General features: G+C 38.1%; 1 protein-coding gene across 2 annotated transcripts in view; it reads right to left on the bottom strand.

Annotated features, from left to right (window-relative positions):
- Positions 1-17,570, bottom strand: part of LOC102223640 (glutamate receptor ionotropic, kainate 2) — an 83,827-nt gene extending 66,257 nt beyond the window's left edge. For both annotated transcript variants that reach the window (XM_005802632.2, XM_005802633.2), the window contains exon 1: positions 17,007-17,570. In XM_005802632.2, coding sequence (XP_005802689.1) covers positions 17,007-17,130 — 124 coding nt within the window. In that variant the 5' untranslated portion in view covers positions 17,131-17,570. The remainder of the gene's footprint in view (positions 1-17,006) is intronic.

Below are 17,570 nucleotides of genomic sequence, written 5' to 3'. Positions count from 1 at the left end.
TGAGCTATTATTGACGTCTGAAGAAATGCACCGCTCCCGGTCAAAAACAACCATTCAGAGCCAGCAGGAAAGTTGTAATGCTGCCACTCACCCTCACACTTCTAAATGTGTAAATGAAAGAAAAACAACTTACCATTACAGGAAAACCGTTTATCCGCTGTCATCTGTGACTATGCTAACTAGCCTGAGCATTCACAACAGCATCTACTGACAAACTGTAGCGGTACAGGGAAGGGTGAAGGGGGCTGGGGGGTCAGCTGGTCACATGACATTGTGATTGACAGCCTAAGACCCACATCTGGGCTCTGATTGGTTGTTTTTAGTTTGGGAGCACTACAAGAAAGCAGATAAGTTTTTTATGTTGTTTTTTTTTTTTTTTCACAAATTATGTCTCATACCAAACTGTTTCCACATAGTGACAGTTGCAACAAATATGTAAAAAATATATATTTTTTTTAATAAAAGTGACATACTGCAACTTTAAAAGGATCGACGATTAGTTGTAGCAATCGCCTTTATTTGAGAAAAATGTATTTTAGATGTAAAAACAATAAACTGTTGGTTTATTTTTTTTTAGTTTTAATAAACTATCGTCACACGGAAGCCACCGTGTTGTTCAAGATACAATGCATTCTGGGTAAATTATATTTACTAGGTTTGATTGGCCAGCTCCATCCAGCCAAAACAGCAATTAAGCGTTTTCAATTTGAAACAGAGCGCATTGAAATTGATGGGAATGTAAAAATCACAAGAGGTAATGAAGACGAGGTGGAACAAACGGAGGAAGAAGAAACAGCTGGCAAAACAAGCAGGGGTTTGTGCTGCTGTTGCCACCTTCAGCTTTATGAATGAAACAATGAACGACACGTACCTCTGATCGGACTGTGTGATCCGGTAAGTAGTCCTGTAAGTAGCTCTGTGTCAAGTCTGGTCTTTGGTCTGTAACTCCTGCTTAGGGTCTGGTCTTGACATTCAGAACATCGTCTCCCCACTTTATTTCCTTTTGTTGCTTAGCTCTCACTCTTTGAGTGGCTCCGCCGAATGGAGTCTGCTCACGACGGAATGTTTCCATTAGCATGGAAGCCAGCTAGTGTGAGGATATTGGATCATACCATTATGTGAAACCAGAGAGGGGGGATGACACAACTGACAGGTGAGTCCATCTCCTCAGGAGAATGTGTCGCAAAATCCTATAAATATAACTGCAACCTGTAAAAGAGAAGCAGCATCTGGCTGAAGATCTTAGTTATTATACAATAATAAATTGTTATTATTATGGGTGTGTTTGGTAGATTTTTTTTTGCGGATTCAGTATTTATTTTTTATATGCTGAAAAACAGATTCCAAATAAATTTACCATTTGCTTTTGTTAAAAAATTACAAGTGATTAAAATATACAAAAGTGAGAATGTCTGCTAACAGAACAAATGCATAAGATTAAAGAACTGTAAGACTTCTCATTAGAGAACATTGGATGCAAAAGGTTTTATTGTACAAAGCATTCCTAGTTGCCAATTTATGTTAATATATGGGGCTGCAGTTGATAATTTAAGAGCCATTTGGGAGCTGAAAGAGCCGGCTATTCTGTGGGAGCCAAGACACAAGAGGCAGCTCTCTGAAAAGAGCCGAAATTTCCAGCCAAAGTAGCGACCTCCATGTGTGAAAAATATAGCAAAACATATACATTTTTTGAAGTAATTGTGAGTTTTGACGTATAACAAACAGCAATTTTTAAGTTAATAAGAAAATTACAACACATTTAGGCCAACGTGTTCAACTAATTGTGGATCCGTTTAAAGGGATACAAAGACATTTTGGAAATATTTTGTTCAATCTTTACAAATAGATATTTCTTAAATACGTTCATTGTTGCTACTAGCTGCATAAAAAGTCCAATCGGGCCGCTGCAGTCACTGTTGCCAACTCCATAACAAGGAAAGACCCTATTGGCCCTAAGACGCGAGAAGTCACTAGATAACATCGTAGCGTAATTTGGACATTTGGTTATGTGAATCCAAGCAATAGAAGAAAGAAATATCAAGTGATCAAAAATACTCTGAAAATGTTTAACCATACAATTGAACTTTATGAAACTATTTATGTGCAGTAAAGAACCTACATAGATTTTAACCAAGACAGCGGCACACACCGTGGAGGAGGTGAATCCTTGACTGTGTGAATCAAAAGCAGGGATTTATTTACGGGCAACAAAAAAAAAATAACGTGCAACATCAAAATTTATATTTATATTAGATTTGCAATATGAAAACAGAATATAGTGGTTCTCCTGTCTGCTCTCAGTGAGAGCTGTGTTTCCTGCACGACAAGGCTGCTTTCAGACTGACCACCATAAGTGCTTGGTAGGTGTAAGGGAATCGTGGCAGCACTTATTTCTCACTGTAACTCCAGTACAATTGGTGCTTTCACGTGTTTCTGTCAAAAAGTCTCCATTAACACAATAATGGAAGGTAGGACATTGTGAGTTTTTCAAAAGCCACTCAAAACGACCAATCATGTCTTACACAAACTCCTCCCCCCAGCCAATCACAGCTTTCACAAGCTCCTCCCATAACAGAAAGGATAAGGCAGAATGCGAATTACGTTTCTAGTGTTTATGTATGCAATGTTACGAAGTGATAAAACAAATGTGTGGCAGAAAACATTCTAAATCTCATTTATTATTATTATTATTTCGAGATACACCGATCATTCAAATGATTTTAAACCCCTGGTTATATTGTTGCTTTGTAAATTAACTTGACTGACTGCATCAGTAAATGGTAAAAAAAAGGAAAAAGATCTAACTACTGTACAAGGAAATTTATTGCAAATACTCAACATCTATAATAGGTTTCACAGTGTAATAAATGCAGAGGTAATAGCATCAAAAAGAGTATTTGTTCTGTCAATATTGTTTGGTAAACTTGCACCATTATTCAATAAATGTCTTGCTTACGACTAAAACCCATTCCATACAAAAAAAGGACAATTTTTCCCGAGAAACACACAGAGCAAACAAAAAAAAATCCCGGACAGTAGCTCTAATCTAACAGAAAAGAGAAACAACAACACGGTTCCGGTTGGTGGCATAATGCAGCAGTGCCTCAGGAAAATCAGTCAAGCCTCAATAAATATTTCCTCTCTGTTGTTTTTCCACAGGGCACTTCAGAAATCTTGTCTCCATATCTGACATATGGAAGGGGTTTCATTTCTGCATGTCTTTTTCAATTGCCCAAACATTTTATGATAGAACATTAAATCCAGAAGGCATCGCTATGGAAACGGGATGTTTTTATATGAAACAACCTCAGTCATCTAACACCGTAATAAATAACACTGCGAATGTGTGTTCAGCAATAATGTATAAATGTGGCATTAAAGTTTGATGAACTTTTTATTACAAATGTGGGATGAAATGTTTTGTTTTATAAAAATGAAGAGGGTTCAGTAAACATGCATTTGTTTGGAAAAAATAGGTTTAAGAACCTTGAAGCTTTCACACTTTTTACATCACTTCACGATAGAGATACGTATTCCCTAAGCTGCAGTCTTATGATATGGTTCAAGTAAATATAAACCTCAGAACTGCAGTCAAAGGGTTTTGCTGTGAGAAGAAAATATGTGCATTGGCTCTAATGTACAGCCCATTGGGAGCGAGAAGGAACTCTTATTTAATAGAATGCTTCCGATGGCTTCATGCCTCACTCGTTCCTGTCGTTTCTCTGTCTGTACCTCATCTTTTTCAATCCTTCATCAAAACACACACACACGCAACCCCCCCCCCCACACACAGCCACCAACCAGCGTTCTCAGGCAAGAGCACATCACATGGTGGCCTCTGCAGGTGACAGATGGCAACCTCACAGCGCTGCTCACTGTAAACTGAGTTTTAATCAAGCCTAAGCACATGTGAGAGATGCTAATTATCCACTGCAGGCTAGAAGAGTCCAACCTGGAGAATACTGTGACTATGCATGTGCATCGCTGGTTCATTATCACTTTCCCCTGTTGCGATAAAATCACCATTATTGGCATTGCAGATGAGAAGTGCGAGGCAGGATGGACTGTCTGGTGCATCCCAGGATGCAAAGACCCTGGAGCACCATTGCTCAGCAAAATAAATATGGATAAGGACTCTGCTAACAGTGATCCTGCAGTCTTAAAACAAACTCTCGCAAAGTTAAGCATGGCGAGCTCAAGCTGTCTCTTTGCCATGAAAAAGTAGAATCTTCAGGCACATTTTTCCAGCAGGATGACAGGATAGATTTGCAATAAGAAGTTTCTAATAAATATGATGTTTAACAGACCTTGACATGAAGCTGAAAAGTTCAAATTATGCTGTTGCAATTAGGCCAAAGCAAATTATACAGGACTCTATTGTACTCTTTGCTCCCTTTGTCGCTCCTGTTCTCATTCTCTGTTCTCCTGCACATTAAAATGGCCCTGTATTACACTGTCTTTGTAATTTGGATCAAAATGTCTGTAAAATTAGACTTTCTTCCATGTAGAGGGGTAGATGTTATCTCCCTTTAGAGCCAAAGGTCAAGAATTAATTCAGAAGGCAGCTCCTTAATTCTCACAGCAGGATTTTTAGAGGGTAGAAGGAGAGAGAAGGGAAGAATGAGAAGGTTTTGTTAATCGGTTTAGTATAATCTTTAATCTTCATATGTATATAGATCCATCCAATCATCAGTTTTCATTTAGGTAATGAACATAGGGTGGAATTTTTTTTATATCCTCTAGATGTAGCATTTAAAACACAACGTGCTCCATAAATATTAGATATTAGTATGTAAATGCGCAAAATTAAAACTGTGATTGAGAGATTTAATTTAAACGGTACTTGTATTATTCATCAAAGGTACAGCGCCCTTCAAAATAAGTTACATCCTTTTCATCATTTCACATTTTGAATGTGAAACTTTATGCCAAGCTTTAATGTATTTGCTATGATTTTTGGAGATAGACCAGCACATAGACAACTCATTGATATATGAAAGGAATATTCTACATGATTTCCAAAAAAAATGTTAACAAAAGCGGAAAAATGTTCTATTTATATTCAGGCCCATCACTCATTACTTTGTAGAACCTGTTGTTGGAGTTCATTCATTTTTGTCTCTGTGCTCCACCAGGTCCATTAACCAGTTTCAGGACCCAACCAGAACCCCTAAGTGTAAATTACCTTGAGAAATAATGAGATTTGGTTATATATAAAAGCAGGCTTTAATGCCCAAAAATGATCAAGCCATGATTACAAGCCATACATGTCATACAAATGGAACAAATACAGAGTTACATTCATCGTCCAGCGCTGGGCCACACTTAGCTCGCCTTATGGATGGAACCAAATGAGGCAAAGACTGTAGCACGAGTTTAGCTTTTTATTCTTTTTGCAATCTGTACCCTTCAAGACTTGTCTAATTAGTTTCAGTCTATTTATGTATGACTGACAGCAGACACATAAACAAGGTCATGTAAGCTGCAGCGTGTGTGTGTAAGCAGTTAAAAGAGGCTAAAAGAGATAGAGGAAAAGATAGAACCTATAACACATCTTTTACTGCAGTTATAGTGGTAAATTTTGTTAAAATGGTTCCTTGCAAAATAACTGATGCTCAGTAAAATTGAATGGAAACCAGCCTTCCCATCTGGGTTGAAAAAAGCACACCCACAGTATGATGCTGCACCATTATGTTTATAGCAGGGATTATGTGCTCAGGGTGATGCAAAAGGATTTGCTTTGTGACTCAAAATAGGGAGACTTCTGAGGGTAAATGAGGCTGAATGAACATTTTAAAATATTTCTACAGCATAATGCTCTCTATGTGTTAGTCTCACATACAAAATTCCAGTGCAATATATTGAAGTTTGTGATTGTACAAAATGTTCAAATGTATTAAGAGGTCAGAGGTCTTCATCAAGGAACTGTGTTTCTGCACAGGAGAAGTAGTTTTAAGACAAATATCATCTTCGTACACAAAGATTTGCATATTCAAATGTGTTTTAGATGTATAGTCAATGTAATCCTTATGCAAAACTTGCAGTTTATAGTAGGGATTTTATTCTTTTCTTTAGGATTTGAAGGGACCACAAAAAAAAAAAAAATCGAAGTCTACACTGTGCATGTCAAATGAGGATTTATGCCGTTGTCTTTGAGCACACTAAGACCAAAGGACAGACAGGAGCACGGCTTGATTGAAAAAAGAGGGAGAATAAAGTAGGGGACGGACAAGGAGACAAGCCGAAAGCCAAAGGGAGCGAAAGGACAGTGAAGGACAAATGGATAGAAATGGGCATAAAAAAAATAGTAAAGGAGACATGATTTTGATGCCGAAAGTGCACCATGTCGTCATACTGTCTCGTCTCAACCTGTCAGACGGTTTTAGAAAACAACAAGCTTCCACTTATTATGTTGAAACTAGAAAAGGAGAAGCAGAAGTATGGCAGCTGAAAGGAGGAAACATATGAACTGCAGAGGCAGGGAAAGAAAAGGAAAGGGAAACGTGGAAAGATGGGTGGGTGGGGCCCCAAAAAAATGGATTAGCGAAGGAAACGAAGAGGGAAGAATTGAGAATAAAAGAGGTCACTAGAGGCAGATAAAAGACACTCAATTAAAGCCCTGAATGGATGGCCCATTAGACCTGAACAGACACCTGCCCCCCCCCCTCCCCCTCCTCCCTCCCCGTTCACTCTGCCGCAGGGCAGGAAAATGTCAGCTTCTGGTCTGAGTTCATCAGCCTCCCATGTTGTTCAGAAGCTAGCTCATGATCAGAGCTGCAGGTACACTTTTGCTGCAAAGGTGTGTCAATTTTTCCTCACTTGTTCTACAAACACACAAGCAATTGAACAGCAGCAGAGAGAGTGAGAATAAAGAAAGAGGCCTGCAGAGTGACTCTTGCAAAGAAAATAGCCAGAGGCAGATGAATGAAAAAAACAGACCAAATAATGAAGCCCCTCAAAAAAAAAGAAAAAAAAGTGTGCTCACTTTGTTCTCTGTAAACAAGGATCATTGGGGGTAAGGGAAAGAGAGACAATGAAGATGAAATTGGAAGAAAATCAAAAAAGGTTTGCTTTAATCTTTCTCCTGACCTTCTGTCTGCAATATCTCACTATTTTTGACATTTAGTCACACCTTGACACGCAGAAAATTTTCAGTCATGTTGAAAAAGAGGCCAAATCGCTGTACATAAATCTGATAGGTGGCTATGTAAAGAAAACAGCGCTGGTGGGTTGTATTAAGACTGATCAAAATCCTTTGTGCAACATGAAAAAAATCTGACCAAGTTTATTTTTACTCTGCAGTAATGCTGTTTATGTAAAAAAAGAAAATAGCAACAAAAATTCATTTTTTTAAATTTATGACAAACAAGCCCCACAAGCAATGACCGCAAAATCACAGTTGAGAATAAGCATAGCAACATGTGTAGGAGGAGAAATACGTGTTTGTTATAAGTGGAACATTTCCCACGTAAAGTATATGTTTCACATGTTACTACACAGCTTAAGCATGTGGAATGTGGGGAAATATTTCGCATGTGAATGGTTTTTTACCATGTGTTTCATACTTTACTACATGGTATACTTATCACATGGAAAACTCCAACACAAAATAATTTAAACATGGGAAGGTTTTGCCCTGTGGCTGAAATGTTACCATACATTTCTGCATGTAAGACATGGAAATATATATGGATATATTTCACACGTAGGTGGTATTCTTGTAGGCGCTTAATATGTTGGTACATAGTACCATTTACAAATGTTAAATGCATGTTTTACTTGTAACTGCAACATTTCTTCATGATAACATTTCTTCATGATAGGAGATGGGTAAATGTGTGGAAGGTTTTCTCAGGTGATTTATGACTACACAGTACATTTCTGCATGCAAAATCTATTTATAAAAACATTTAATGCACAGCAGTCTTGTCATTTTAGAAAAATACTAAGTTCAAATAAACATATGGAGCCAAATAAATAACGTCAAAGCTTTATCAAACTGTTAAGCTTTTCACATAGATATAATTGGAATCGTCTCTAAAGGTTGCATTAAGTGTTTAAAAACATCTTTTCTTTTCTTTTCATATTTCTATTCTTCCATCTCAATCCACTAATTACTTTGAGTCAAAAACACTGGAGAGCAAAACATAACTTCTCAAAGAGAAACAAATGAAAATACAAAAAAAAAAACTTTGAACGGGGGAGACATTCTGCATAGCCCTGGTGTGTTGTAGACAAAGGAGCGCCACGCTGATTCAAAGAACATGATTTTAAGTAAATCCAGCCTGAATATGTGCACCCACAGAGCACGTTTCTCTCTGTGTCCTTGGTTCACACAGAGAAATGTTCTCACCTCCAACGGGCTTTTTCTATCAATCGAAGCCTGAATTCTGTCCTCTATCCTTAGACTGTTGCGCCACTCCTCTTCAAAGACCTTTATTCAGCTGGAAAGTGATAACCCAACCTGATCAGGGTCTAACATCATAGCAAAGAGAGCCAGAGGGCTTTCTGTAATCGATTGACTTCAGAATCCCGCACAGTTTGGACGTCAGAGATTTCATTTGTGGTGCATGTGGCTTCAGGTTTGTTTACTCAGGCTGTGTACTTGGAATAAACATGTTGATGTCTTGGTTTACAGGAAGCATTTATTTGTATACAGGTGTGGTGTGTGTATGTGTGTGTGTATATATGTATATGTCTATATATTTAGATGTATACATATAAACTTGTAAAGATGTATATAGAATCACAAAGGGGAGATAAATAATTGATTCATATTCATAACACCATGAGGTAAATGGTTGTGAAGTCAAATGCATTAGCCTAATAGAGTTCAATCAAGAGTAAGCATGCACTCTTGCACCTATCTCTATTGTAGAGTTTCAGAACTGAAAGATGGTAAGCTACGATTGTACCTTCTCAAGAAACTAATCACAGTTGCCTAAAGCAGCCGGAGTTACTGCAAAAGTTTTGCTTTTTTTTTTTTATTTTTAAGATTTATCACTTTCCATCCACAAACTTCAATATATTTCTAGATTGCCGTATGAGATAGATCAACAAAAAGTAAAGCAAACAAAATTGAAATAGAAGAATTTTTTTTTCATCTTTCACACACAAAAAAAAAACATCTAAAAATGTGATAAGCCTTTGTGTTCTTACCCTGGACTCAATAGTTTGCAGAACCACCTTTCACAGCAATTACAGATCCTTTGTGATATATTTCAACCAGTTTTGCACATCTAGAGAGTCAGTTTTATTTTCCCATTCCTTGCAAAACAGCTCCTTCTCCATCACATCAAATGGAGCGTGGCAGTGTTTTGCAATTTTGAAGTCTGACCACAGATTCTTAATTGAATTTTCTTCTGGACTTTGACTGGTCCATCCTAACACATGAATATGCTTTGCTCACTGTTGATTTTTTTTATGTTTTGGGCTCTCTTGTTGGAAGCACTGTTCAAGAAAGCAAATATATGACTAAAGTCTTCTACAATTTTACAACTGTAATATTTAGGAGCAACAGAATGCATTGGGTTTTGGACAGTTTAACTTCAGATATGCTTTTTTTCATATGAGATTTTGCATAGATTTGTCCAGGTACTTAATGTGAGTTTTTGGGGTTTTTTTTAAACATAGAGCTGAATGTGGTAGCTGTTAACTACCAAATAGACGAACAACACTTGGACAAAATGTGATGTCTCTAAAAGGCAGTAAATCTTTTCCAGTTTTGAACGATGCGTGTAACTGTGCTTCTTGAGATGTTCAAGGAATGGAGTACTGCTTTAGCTAACACTGCTTTAAGCTTCTTACAAAAATTGTTTGTTCCTTGGTTTTTGTGGTCCAGTATTTTTTTCACTAATGTAACCAAAAAAAAAAAACACGAGGCATTCGCAAAACAGCCATATTTATGCTGAGGTGGGCTCTGTTTATTCATTCAGTGACCTCTGAAAGCAGTTAATTGCATTCTTTATCTGCGGTATCAGAGAAAAGGGAGCTGAATGCAAATTTACATTACACCGTTTGATTTTTATTATAACATTTAAAAGAACATTAAGAACAGCTGAAAGTGAACGAAATCAGATAACTGTAGATTTTATCTTGATTAGAAACTGCAGGAAAATAAGATTACTTCATAAATTGTCAATCATTCACGGAGAAATTTATTCCTGGCGCAATTACACACATTTGCAGTACACATCTACGTTTGCTTTTCTCATGTTTGTTTACCTTTTTTCTTTCCCACAGATGGGAACCCGTGATACATGAAAGAGGGTGGCATCTGGGACTTTGCATTGCTTATTTGTTTTTCGCTGCCTGATTCTTTCCCTACTTTTTTTCATTGTTCCCCTGAGCAGCATTTCGATTTGTATTGATTTCCACCATTTTACAGTTGGTTGAGACACACAGCTAATAAAGGCTAATAAAAACACATCCCCAGCTTAATTTTTCAAAGCAACCATAAGGACATTAGTGTTACCGACGTGTTTCTCTTCTGTTAAAGTCTTCTCATCTGTATCTGTAGTCGCAGGCAAATTTGCAGCTCTCTTAATACGATTCCGCTGACATTTATTCAGAGATGCAGTGCATGACTCCTGGCCTCCCACCACATTTCCACAGCAAACTCCTCTCTCCTTTTCTGTCTCTCCTCGCAAAAAGCCATAAGAAAACGGCAATAACGGACCAGAACTGAGAGTGGGCTGAGAGTGGACTGCTCTGAGGCAAACTAATCTATCTTTACTCTGTATCTGCTGGCCTCAACACGCACTGTTTTTCTTTTCACTCACTCTACAGCCCCTCTCCCCCTTCCCAACCAAACTCTTTGTTTTATTTTTTTGTTGTTTTTTTCACACCCCTCCATGACATCAATCTTTGCCACCATTTCCCTTTGAGGAACAGTGAGAAGGACAGTTCTGCATGCATTAAAAAATGCTCACACACAACGACAACAAAAAAAAAAAAGTCTTCCATACCAGTGCTCTCAGCTCTGACCTTCAGTTAGCTTTAAGCAGGACAAACACGCAGTAAGGCACTCTTCTCAAGGGACAGTTCAGAGAACAATTGCGCATGTAACCCTTAACCTTAGCACTGGAATTCATGAGTGATGATGACAGTGAGTGAAAGGCTGTGAAAAGTGAAATCCAACACAGGAGTGAAGCCAACTACAAGGGAGAAGCACAGGTCTCGTGTGTATTCTATTTGATATGCAAAAACAAATGGCTGTTATTCTGCAGACAAGGTCAATCAGCTAAAGCCACCTCCTATGTAAATAATCTTTTAAAATGACACTGGTAAATCTGTGAAAATGGCTTAATTCTTAGCACAGCAAGAAAACTAATTTCATACCTCACGGATATTTGCCATTTCAAAACGGTAACAATCTGCACCCTAGAATTAATCAGCGTCGAGGTTTTTCGTAGCCGAGGCATGACAGCGAGACCTTCAAAGAGTCGGGACTGTAAACATGTTTTAGAAATCCATCTAGATAGTTCTCTGCTTCGAGTCCACATGTGGTGCTGCATGCTAATGTGAGACAGATCTCCTCTTTGTTCTTGAAACCCACAGTGGGTATTTTTAAACCATGGAAATCATTTGCCAGCAGAGATAGTTTCACATTTCTATAAGCCACAGCGAGGCCAAGTGACACATGAATATTTTAAGCAGCTTTGTGCGTATTTAAATGGGTTCGCTGTGAACATGCTGGCAGTGGGCCAGGGCGCTGGGTGTTATCCATAATTCTTACAATCCCGAACTGAACTCCAGCCTGCCGATACTCCAGACTGGCAGAAACCGAAAGCAAATAAAGTCAATTAGTGATCAGCTCCTCTTGAATTTGTTCCCACCACTCTTTCTCACCCTCAGCATTTAACCTCGCCACAACTCAGTTCACAGGATGGAGCCTCTTTATAATTAGAAATGCAATAAGAGATCCCATATCATGGAGGAGACATTGTGAGGGAGGTCAGAAAAAAAACAAAAAACAACACTTTCTCTTTTCACTAGAGGGGATTTTTGTCTTTTGGCAGTTGACTGAAAGAAAATAATTGATTTTTTTTCCTTTCTTCAAAATGAAAAATAATGATTGCATTTCTGCCTGAAATATATCCAACATATGTCTATACTGAGAAAATGTAAACAGAATGGGTGGAGAAAGAAAGAGCATTTATGAGTCAACAATGATTTCACCAGCAGCTGACAGCCCAGAGACAAATTGGTTTTGCCAATGCTGTTTGCAGATGGCAGCGATAATACTATCACTCAGCGTCACAGTCACTGGCAAGCTGAGGGCCATATATATAAAGAAACTGCTACATTTTTGGATGTTTGCTCCATATTACAATTAAAAGAAATGAGAATCAGGATAACTCAGCAGTATCTAACACCAAATATGTTGAGCTGCTACATGTGTGAATAGAATAGAATTTTATGTGACCCTCAATTTTAAAATTTTTTGGCAGTGAATTAATAGTCAATCAATCCATCGATTTTATTTATAAACCACACTTCATACTGAAAGCAGCTCAACATGCTGTACAGAATTATAAATAATAAAGTAAACTAGAAACATGGAGAGACAAATTATGTTGTGCTATAATTTACAAAGTTAAAACTATGCAGGTATGCACGTGAAGTGTATGTCAAAAACTGTGCAACTGTATAAGATTCAACAGACTTTCCATATATAAATTGGCTATGCACAAGTAATTGGTCTTTTCAAAATAATTTAAAGAATATGGCTGTTGCAAACTTTACTTCAAACCTGAGTTACCATTTTTTCATATTAATTTTATATGTGAAGTTTGATAATTGCTGCACATAGAAAAACTTAAGTAATTCTGCCAGGAAGAGTGTTTAAAGAGCAACAAAGCTGCAGCTTAGCTTGCAGATTAATCCAGTGCACATTTTTGTTCAGCTGCCTGTGTGAGTAAAAAGCGGCATTTCTGATTGTGGTGACTGCTCAGGTTGAAAGTGATATTTTCTTCTGGATCCAGAAGACCCTTAGCAGCTCTGCAAAGTGTTACTTGGTGGGTGTGAGTCTGTCAAAGAGAAAATCTACTCTTACCAGGTGTTTGGTTAAATCTTCTGTAAACCCTTTACACACTGAGCATCTTCCACGTTTTAAATGACAAACATTAAACACAAAAATCTAATTCGGTGTGGGAATAAACTCTGCTACCTCGCCTGCAGCTGGTGGCCCAAAAAAAAACATTTCTCTTTTTTTCTTTCATTTCTTTTTCATTTTCCTCTGACACTTGTCACTCTACCCTGGTGAGCCCGATGCTGTGAATACAAAAACCTGACTGGGCTGTGGTGCTACAGTGTGTAAAGGTTTCAGTCTGACAAGAGAACAGCAGTTCCACAATGCGAGCTGCCTGTCTGGACAGAATGTAGCAAGGGGGCAAGGAAGGAAACAAGCAGACTCGGGGGAGCTGACCTCCTCGTTCAGCCGGCCTCCTGCAGGAGCAGCTGGGATTATCCTGCTGAGTAAGCACATCTTGCAGTACAAGAAAAGGCTCTGGAAATGACTCCTGCTTCACCTGAGGGTTTTCTTTGTTGCATTTCTTCTCATTCTGACATGTACATTTTAGGTTTATCAATAGAATTCTTCATACACACATATGCAAATAATGCCATTCTCCTCCTAGCATTAGATAATGAAGCAGTAAGCACGAACGTCATGTTGGTTTTTTTTTTTAATATATAAAAAAGTAACAAAACGTGACTGAACGCACTGTTCAGCAACAAGCAGTTGTGCCGAACATGTGTCTCTGTCCCTGGTTCTGAACAGAAGCTTTAGTTGTTTTTTTTTATTATTCCTTTCAGAACCATAGACAGAGACAAGCTAAGGGTTTAGCTCAATTCCAGCCGTGTTAAATGCAACTAGTTGAGGGGGAAAGGAATCAAGCATGAGCTTTTACCTTAGAGGAAAAGATCGCAGTGGTATGAATAATATCTTATCTCGCTTGGTCATGTCTATGTCACAACTGATGCCAGATGCCCTGCAGATTTTTTTTTTTTTTTAAGCTTAGCAGAGGCGACAAGTTCAGCACAGCAGGTACAGATAAAAATACTGTGAATTTAAATTGAGTTTGGCTTCAAGAAGTCTTTGATAAACCATACATACACCATAAAAGCCTTTCTGGGCGGTTTTAAAGTGAAGCAAGTCAAATTACTTAATCAAGCGTATTTAAAACATGTTTTGTAAATTGAATCATAAATAATGCCTCCAATCTAACCACACTACATTGTTATGGTAACTACCTTAAATGTACCTTAAAATTTTATTTTGTACTGAAGTTGCTGGTTTGCTCAATCCCTGTTTGTTTTCTGGTGTCTCAGAGAATAATAACAATAATAATAATCCTGATATGGGTTTATTGTTTGTCATAATCAATGAATACTGACTCAACAGAGCTTACATGACAAACGTGTTTAAGAAACTTTCTGAGTTGGAGCAAAAATTTAAGTTAGCATTGAGTTTTGCTAGCTAATGTAGTAACAGTGCTAATGTCAAACTTGCTAACAATCTGGGTTCCTTAGTCCTGAAGTTACCATAGCTAAAAATGTTTAGGTCTTAGCTGTGGTTGTCAGAGAAAATGCTTCCATTCTGTCCTGTTAGAATACGCATTAAATCTGTATTAGTCATTTCAGTAATATTTTAGTCATGAAAAATTATTTCTTGTTTTTTTCTTTTAGAAAACATGGACACAACTCACATAGCTTTGTGACAGAAACAACCCTTTCCATATAACATGCATTAATGACTACACCCGGAAAACTGTGTCATTGTTAATCAGTTGTGCACTGATGAAACTGTTAGAATTGAACAAATACGTGCCTTACATATTGGTTGTTTTTTTTTTTTGCCAATAGATTTTAATCAGTGTATCTAAGTAGAAATCAAGTAAGCAACTAAATACATTTGTTAAATTCCAGCCATTGTTTAAAAAATGCGTTTAATAAATTAGTTAAATAATTTTTTTAAATCTAGTTTGTCCTTACCATAATAAAAAGGAACAAAAACATAAGAACTGGTTAGTGGAAAAGAAAAAGTTAAAGAAAGTTATCACCAAAGTTCACTTTAGTATTAGCACTGTTAGAAAACCAGTTGAAGTTGGAAAACAACTTAATTTTCTTCTTCCAAACTTTTTAAAGTTGTATAGATTTTTGATAGATTCCATATAAACATGTCAGCCTTATTATTTTCTGATACACAAGACAAATGACAATAACAATCAACTAAGCAAACAACTTTGGCTAAGTTGAGATCTGAATGTTTGGATAGAATTTATTACCAATACAAGGTAGTCAATATAATCACCTTTATACAATACATTTAAAAAACAAATATGTAAGCTGAGCATATAAATTATTTGTATGGTTTATGATTAATATCCCCCAAATGTATTTTTGTAGTGTTTGGTCATTCTGAGATTATGGGTTTTAAATGTATATTAAGAAGAAAAAAATGTATTTTGGGTTGAGTTATGTTAAATAGATTTAAATACCGTTTATTAGAAATAGATTTAAATATTGGTGTTTATTAGCTGTGTAGGGTGGAATTTTTGGACTATCTTCTGATTGATAAAATATAAACTTGAAGCACAGAATAGAATAATTTAAAAATAATTTAATTAAATTAATAACAGTTTGTAGAATTTAACCACTTAGTTTAACTATGTACTAAAAATACACAATATTCACTCAGAAATAGTGATTAAAATATACACAAAAAGGATTTGTGGAATATATTGCACCAATTGTATTAGCAAAATTCTATGTATGTTTTGGTTTGAATGGTAACTACACGTCTCTTTTAAGCGTAACATTCTTGATTTGGCCACCCCCCCCCCCCCTCCCCCACTTTATCAATGTACTGTACAAATCAAGCGTAACATTCCTGATTTGGCTAATTTTTTCCACTTTATCTCCAGCCGACGGACTATTTGAAAACTATCTTAAATAAATCCCAGAGTTGATGCCGGGCGTCTGTCAGGCAAATGTGAGACTGGAAGCCACTCAATGGAAAGAGAATGCAGCAGGAAGAAGAGCACTTTCCGTTGCCATAGCGGCGGCAATCGTGGACGTCGCCTGACTCTTAAGCAGGACCCCCCACGGGGGGTGTGGATGAGAATATTAGGGAGTCTGTTGTCAACACTTGATGACATCCGCTTTCTGTGCAACTCCGATGTGTTTTCCGTAAATACGGAGACTGGATGGAGAGGCAAGAAGCCCTCTCCATCTCCATCCTGAGAGATGAGGATCTAATTAGGCACCAGGAGAAGTCTGGAGAGGTCTGGTTTTGGCTGCTTTACGCGCACATGCGTTATGTTGAAGTTACGAGCCGATAAATACAAAAGTGGCGACTGCAGCCAACATTAAATACTTGCTTGTCAGTTTCTATAAAGTTAAAGTGAACTGAAGGCAAATTCTCTAAGTCGGTTTAAATTACGGTTTGAGTACATGCAAAAACCCCGGGAACATCTTATATGAGAGGCGCTTTAGTGGAATTAAACCTGAAAAGCACCACAGGACGCAGATAGATTGTATCTTCTCAGAGCCCCGGGGATGATGTTTACATCTGAAACCTTCAATGCAGCGGGCATGCTGTGGAGTGAGGGGTTTAAAGGGCCAAGAAGATGCGGGGATGCCCGGCTGGATATCTGTTAGAAAATATAAGCCCCAAAGCGGTGTTGCTTGAGTTTCATTTGCAGTCAGTAGCCAGGAACTGTTGCATGCTAACCCAGTATTACAGTACGGTCTTTAAGAGTTAGTGTGTCTTCAAGTTTGATGCAAAACCCAAGCATTTCTTCCACAGAGTTCAGGTCGTGATAAAACTCTAAGCTCTAAATATTATATGGTAAACTGAAGTTGCAAAGCATATGACTAAAACATTACATTTTACAAAGTACATCCTCAAATTTCCACTCAGAATACGAGCACCAGACAAGCGCACATACATATGATCAGTGTGGCCAGTAGACTTTGTAACAGATTGTACGTTTTCTCACCAAATCTTAGAACGTGCGGCATCCCGCGAGTGTATCCAAGAAACAGCAGCAGAAGCGGGATCAGCCTGAGGTTGAACCTGATAGCGAGACCGGTTATCATCAGATGATGGGAGGTAATCTTCATGATGTTTTCAAAGCAAATGCACAGTGGATAATTCCTCCCCGGTGCGCGGCGGGCTTGATTCCCCCGTGATTCTTCTACGGCTGTTGGGCAAAGGCAGGGGTATCGGCGGCCCTGGATGTGCAAGATCACGGCATGGTCACTCGCGCTTTCCCCAAATCCATTCGCGATCCCGGCATAATTTCGTCCTCCTGTCGTCCGTCTCCCTCTTCACTGCGCTAAGAAACGGCAATCCTCGGGGTCGAGGGATGATGGGACATCCATGTCGAAGGGTACGGATCCGGCGAGGAGGAAAGGGAGCCCGGGCACGGGCTTTAGGTGAGGCTACTGGAGAGCGCCAAGCAGAGGATACAGCAGCGATATGCAGCCCCCCTATGAGGCTCTCTGTGTTGCTTGCTCTCCCATTATACTGCACTGCTGCACAGCCTCTGACGTCGAGCCAA

This window comes from Xiphophorus maculatus, chromosome 15 (assembly GCF_002775205.1).
Source record: "Xiphophorus maculatus strain JP 163 A chromosome 15, X_maculatus-5.0-male, whole genome shotgun sequence".
Taxonomy (NCBI): domain Eukaryota; kingdom Metazoa; phylum Chordata; class Actinopteri; order Cyprinodontiformes; family Poeciliidae; genus Xiphophorus; species Xiphophorus maculatus.
The sequence above is the reverse complement of the archived record's forward strand: the minus strand, read 5'-3'. Positions and strand labels throughout refer to the sequence as shown.